Source organism: Asparagus officinalis, chromosome 8 (assembly GCF_001876935.1).
Source record: "Asparagus officinalis chromosome 8, Aspof.V1, whole genome shotgun sequence".
NCBI classification, from domain to species: domain Eukaryota; kingdom Viridiplantae; phylum Streptophyta; class Magnoliopsida; order Asparagales; family Asparagaceae; genus Asparagus; species Asparagus officinalis.
In genome coordinates, this window is record NC_033801.1 from 19,210,267 (window position 1) to 19,216,638 (window position 6,372).

A 6,372-nucleotide genomic window follows, 5' to 3' on the forward strand; every position below is an offset into this window, starting at 1 on the left:
TGATTCACTGGTGTGCTCTTGACCTGGACCACCAAAATTGATAATCCAAAATGAAACAAAGAACTAGTGTCTAATTGATTTAACAAGTTCTTTTAATGCATTTAGCACTGTAATTTAACCTTTGTCTGTAGGCTTGGTTGCGGTTTTTGAGACACACGATGACTTTGCAAGAGTTTGAATTTTGGTTGTTGGATGCCAATTAGAATTGTCATTATATTTTTATGATTGAAGTTGTTTAACTTTCTTTTCTGTTTTTCGAAAAGCTGCAAGTTTCTATTCTCAGAATCCTTAGTTTTCTACCTGCTACTTCTATAATCTATTTGAAAGCCGTCCCCGTACCAGACATGTACCCTTACCTATAGCCATACCTAAATTTCTTGGACACTTCTTGAATATGCATATCTTAATTATATAGTACATGTTTTAATTTGAAACACTCCTCATACGCTATTTGGATTATATGTCAAGTTGTCAACATCTCTTCTCTATATACATGTACACAAATACCACATGAGTAATTATTGAAATGTCCTTAGTATTGCTACTTCTGACTTCTCAATGTTCAGAGACAAAATTTGTTCTTATTGTCAACCCCTTTTATACCATGTAACATCCAAACTTGCATAGCGCATGCCCATGGCCATACAACCAACCAAATAATCTTAAGGTTCCCAATGAAAGATTGTCTGTTTCTGTTTGTGGATTATCTTTTTCTGTTAGTCTTGTGACATCAATCTTATGAATGATGCCAAATTCATGGTTCATGGAACCGTGGTAGGATAGGCATAAGATAAAAAGTTCAAGTTGTTATCAGGGAGATCTTCCCGATATCCATAGTACAATTCTCATGAAACCTAATGGCATCACATAAAATCTTTCGACTTCAAGTAAAAGATGGAATTTGTTAAGGTCATAGTTGATATACAAATTCATGACTCTCCTATAGTCCACAAGGAGTGAATATGATATCTGTCCTATTTTAAGACTCGATCTATAAACTGTTTGATTGGGGAGGTAATGCTGATTACATCTCTTTTTGCAGGTTAAGCAGGATGGTTTTTTCCCTGCGGATTTGTTGTTCCTTGCAAGTTCAAATCCTGATGGTGTCTGTTATATTGAGGTTTACTAGAAAATGTTAAGATTGAAATCTATGTGGAAAAACAATTTCTCTGGTGTTTAAATTTTATTATTGATTTCAAAGTTTTCACTGTAGACTGCAAACCTTGATGGGGAGACAAATTTGAAGATCAGAAAAGCACTGGAGAGAACATGGGATTACCTTCTTCCTGAGAAAGCTGCTGAATTCAAAGGTTATTATAGTGATTCTTGCACCTATGTTAAATCTCATGTGAACTGGAATTCAACTCACCTTAGTTTTTGAGAGTACGGTTAACTTACATTATAAAGTTTCGACAACATTCATAAGGGAGAAAGCTGAAATGTTATTTACTTATTTATTCATTTTTTATAATTTTGTTTTTCAAAATTTAGTCACCAATGTTATTTACTCCTCGTTTGGTATGCAAGAATCGAGTCAAGTGAGAATGTAACAAAATAAGAAATGGAATCAGTGTGAGAATGGAATGCTCATTCCCATCCTCATGTTTGGGTGTGATTAGAGAATGAAGTGGGAACGACAATATTTTTTATTTTTGGTATGCGTAATTAGTAAGCAATCAAGGCATATTTGGAATTTGGTTCAATTTTTTGATTCCCAAGTAAGTGGGAATCTCCATTCCGTACCATCTCATTGGGAATGCTTATTCTCATATAAAGTGGGATTGTGCATTCTAGCTTCCTAAAAGAAGTTGTGTTTAGTGCCACATGAAAGAGAAGTTGGAATGGGCATTCCATTCACACCCATTCCTGCGTACGAAACAAGGCTTGGGTTTTGATGAAAGGAATACTTATATGCACATTTGATGTGTTAGTCTAATAATGTCTGCCAGGAATCGTCGATCGTTTTTGGAGCGCTTCTGATCTTGCATCTTTAGCCCTTGAGTTCTTTTTTATTTTTCTTGAGTTTCGATGTTCACGTGCAGGTGAAATACAGTGTGAACAGCCAAACAACTCTCTGTACACTTTTACTGGAAACCTTATCATTCAAAAGCAGACATTACCTCTATCTCCAAACCAGTTATTGCTAAGAGTGAGGCCTTGTTCCTTTTTTTTTCTATGTAGCTGTAAGATAGCATAGGTTCTCTTTTACATGTTGGTTTGCTGCTAAGTGGTTTTATTAATTCAATAAGTATGTGGTTGTTTAACTGTATCTGTTTGTATGCTATGTTATTATATGCAGGGGGAAAAAATATTTCCTTACCAACTGTTTGTAACGGATTTCCCATTCTTTTGAAAGCCCATGCGGCACATAGTTCTGAAAATACTTAAAAGCTCAGTGGAGTCAATACCCATTCTCACCCATGTCTGCTAAACTATATGATACAATATTAAAAAACCCGAAAAGCCAAGAATATCCCTTGACGTTGACAAATTATTTCTGTCAGGATTGTGCGGTTTTTTCCCCCCTATAGGGAAGCAGCAAATGATGTGGCTTAGAGAGACAAAAATGTATTCTCTCATGTTTGTGTCTCGCTTGTGCAGCTCTCTCACCATTCTTTATTTGTCTCAGCTTCCTCATTCTCTATTTCTATCAATCTCTCGCATTATTTCATCTCTCTTTCTCCTCCCACTTGAAGATCTTTCCTTCATTGGGCATCTAAGCAGCACTGAGCAATAAGCAAACACGTGCATGTACGATATTCAAATATCAAAAGAAACATTTACCTTGGAATTATCATGCAGAATTTCCAGCGACAAATATTTGGCCTTCTAGAAAGCAGACAATATTCCATTACTTTGTCCCCAATAACTATTTCATTTCAGAACACACTAATAACAAGCATATGATGCAGCAAACATGACCATTATATCTTATGTATTCAAGTAAATTGAAATTTAATTATTAGGTTAAAGCACCCTTCAGATTTTAAAAGAAATCACAAACAAATGGCACTTCCTGTTCCCCAATTCTGATGCAGGTCACCTTTGCAGCTGGAAACAAATTACAAATAAAGACCTAAGCTGAGAAGCAATTTCAGTTCTGACATTAAAATGCGGAACCATAATATCTGCCTCTCATGTGCTTTTTTTCTGTCCCTACCACAACTTTCTCCAAAGGGCTACCGATAAACTTGTCATTGCAATTGGCTGCGGATGCTCTTTATTGCTCAACTGCTCACCATAGAGAGAATTCTGAGTTATTTTGTTGGCGATTCAATATATAAGCTTTAGTTTGTGGCATTTTGCCTGTGTTCCTCAAGTGTTGCTAGTTTTCTTTGATATATTTGTACACTTTTTCTACTTGCAATTGTTCTGTGGAAGGGAATTAATCAGGAGCAGCTCTCAAGTGCTCCTCTAACACTAGCCTGGAGACACTAATTGTTTCATTTTGTAAATAAAAATAAATTTTATCGATGAAATAGAGAACAGTCTAATCAAGTATGGAATATAACTCTAAACGACGCATACTTATGTTATGTTTAATAGCACATATCCAACATATCCAGCATGCATATTAATTTCATGTAGTTAGGTTGTATAATTTTTATGGCAATGATAGCATTTATTATCACATCTTGAAACAGATAAATATAGCATGACTTATTGCATAGCAGCATGCTGTACCTTCACATATAATATAAGGATAGCATGCTGTAGTTTAACATAATTGTACTGCAAGGAGAAACAATTGAAACATCAAATGTTCTGGTTTCAGGAAAAGGCAGTCTGATGTAGAGTTGCTCAGATCTATATGCACAGAATTTCTATAATATAAAATATGATATAGCTTTACTCCTTGTTTTCAGAGTATGCTAATAAGATAAAAGCTATCTGCGACTTATATGCATTAATGTGTATTGGCTCTTAACTTCATTAATATTATCATGTAGTTAGGACTATCTCGTAGCCCATTGCTCCGTGATATGATTATTCATCAACTTTTTGATTTTCGAGAAAAATCAGATGTAGTTTCTATACCATACCGCTTCAACCGAATCTGAGATTTAATTTTTTAATGTTATCTCATAACCTATCAGCATATTGTATATCTCAGGCAGTGATTGTGTTCTCTAGATGTTAAAGTGACAACTTATCAAAGTATTATATATATATACATATATATATTGTTATATATATATATATGTATATATATATATGCATTATATATATATATATATATATATATATATATTATATATATATATATTATAATATATATATATGTACATATATTACATATACATATACATATACATATACATATATATATATATTATAATATATATATATATATATATATATGTATATATATATATATATATATGTATATATATATATATATATTATATATAATATATTATATATATATATATATATATATATATATATATGTTATTAGTGAAATGTTGCTAAGTATTCCATGCTACTTGCTAAGAAATATGTCTTTTATCGGGTGAATTGATGAGTTCTGGTGCATGATGCAGCAAGATTCTTCGGTGATGTAACAAACACATGCCTTTGATAGGGAGTTCTATGAACAAAACAATATATGTAAGGTCCATACGTTTACAGTTGGGCAGTCATGTGCTAGCAGTCAGGTCGATAGCAACCTCTATTGCTGGCTTAGTTTGGTAGGGGATCAGTTACTTTTTTGTGCATACAGTCATGAGAATTGTAGTTGTTAGAAGGATTGTAAGATGATTCTTTTGAAGCTCCATATGTATTGTTCCAGAACTCCTTTTTATTAACTAGGTGGTTCGTACAAACTTGTCATTCGTGATGGCCATGTTGTAAACTGCGTTCTTTTTGTTATTAGTTCAGATAGTTGTGTTCTTGATGTGATTTGACTTATCCTTTTGAATGTTTCAGAAGATTTTTATAGACTACATGCTGCTGTTAGTCTGGAATTATCAGTCTTTCCATTAAATTGTATCGACCTATTATCTCAATACTATTAATCATGCAGGGGTGTAGCCTTCGGAATACTGATTACATTGTTGGGGCCATCATATTTACAGGGCATGAAACAAAAGTGCGTTTCTTCTTTGGAATGCGAAGGCAACAATATATTCCTTTATTTACTAGGGCTTGTGTGTTTTTGTATGTTTGCTGCTTATGTTCTTCACCCATTTTACCACAGGTTATGATGAACTCAATGAACGTTCCTTCTAAAAGAAGTACGTTGGAGAGGAAACTTGATAAACTTATACTGGCGCTATTTGGGTTTCTCTTTTTCATGTGCGTTCTTGGATCCATAGGGAGGTAATACACCCATCTTGATAAACTTGATAAACTTATACTGGCGTTATTTGGGTTTCTCTTTTTCATGTGCGTTCTTGGATCCATAGGGAGCTAACATTTTGCAAGGTTTTGTCTAAAATCTGCTTGTTTAGTTTTCTCTAGTTGACTTCTACTTCAATTTGATAGACTTCAAGATCTGGTTTACATTAACACTGGTGATTCTTGAACACAGTACTAGAAGTTGTGAGCATGGTGGAGGATGCTTCTACCATCCAATGCCTAGTTGAGTTAATCATTATGATAAACAAACATATGTTTGTCTTAAAGCCAGACCATCATGAAGAAAATAAAATTTTATTTTCTATCATTTTATTTTCGCACATCATTAACTTAGACTAGAATGCATATTTATTTTATTAGCTTAATTAATAGTACGTTATTTAACTTTTCATTTCAGTGGAGTGTTCATCGATAGCAAATATTATTACCTAGGTCTTTTTGGGAAAGTGGACAATCAGTTCAATCCTAACAATAGATTTCTGGTACGTATCTGTCCTTTTTCAGTTTAGTGCTATGAGAATTGATTTTTTAATAAAAAAGTTATATTTACTACATAAAATTGTTGTTCTTTTCTGCAGGTTGCAATTCTTTCAATGTTTACGTTAATAACATTGTATTCAACCATCATACCTATATCTCTATATGTATCCATTGAGGTGGGATTTATAAAAAACAGAACTCATTCTGTGGTTTGTATTTCTTATGTCATTTACATTTTAATTTCTGCATTTTTATTTTTCAGATGATCAAGTTTATCCAGTCCACCCAGTTTATAAACAAAGATATACATATGTATCATGTAGAAAGCAACACCCCCGCATTGGCTCGTACGTCGAATTTGAATGAGGAGCTTGGACAGGTAATTGTCATCTTAGTAATTAAATCATTTAGGTTTCGGCTTCGGTTTGTACCTTTTCAGTTTATATATGTTCTATCATGCTCTATGTTAAATCGGGAGATAAATAAATTACTATCTGTTTGTAACTAGCTTAACTAGCTGCTTAACGCTTA

The 6,372-nt window shown here is 33.4% G+C and overlaps 1 protein-coding gene across 2 annotated transcripts in view; it reads left to right on the forward strand.

The window, feature by feature from the left end:
* Positions 1 to 6,372, forward strand: part of LOC109851217 (phospholipid-transporting ATPase 3) — a 41,885-nt gene that overhangs the window by 7,937 nt on the left and 27,576 nt on the right. For both annotated transcript variants that reach the window (XM_020421253.1, XM_020421254.1), the window contains 8 exons: positions 1,043 to 1,120; positions 1,214 to 1,310; positions 2,043 to 2,149; positions 5,027 to 5,092; positions 5,201 to 5,322; positions 5,759 to 5,843; positions 5,940 to 6,017; positions 6,104 to 6,220. In XM_020421253.1, the coding sequence (XP_020276842.1) occupies positions 1,043 to 1,120; positions 1,214 to 1,310; positions 2,043 to 2,149; positions 5,027 to 5,092; positions 5,201 to 5,322; positions 5,759 to 5,843; positions 5,940 to 6,017; positions 6,104 to 6,220 (750 nt within the window). The remainder of the gene's footprint in view (positions 1 to 1,042; positions 1,121 to 1,213; positions 1,311 to 2,042; positions 2,150 to 5,026; positions 5,093 to 5,200; positions 5,323 to 5,758; positions 5,844 to 5,939; positions 6,018 to 6,103; positions 6,221 to 6,372) is intronic.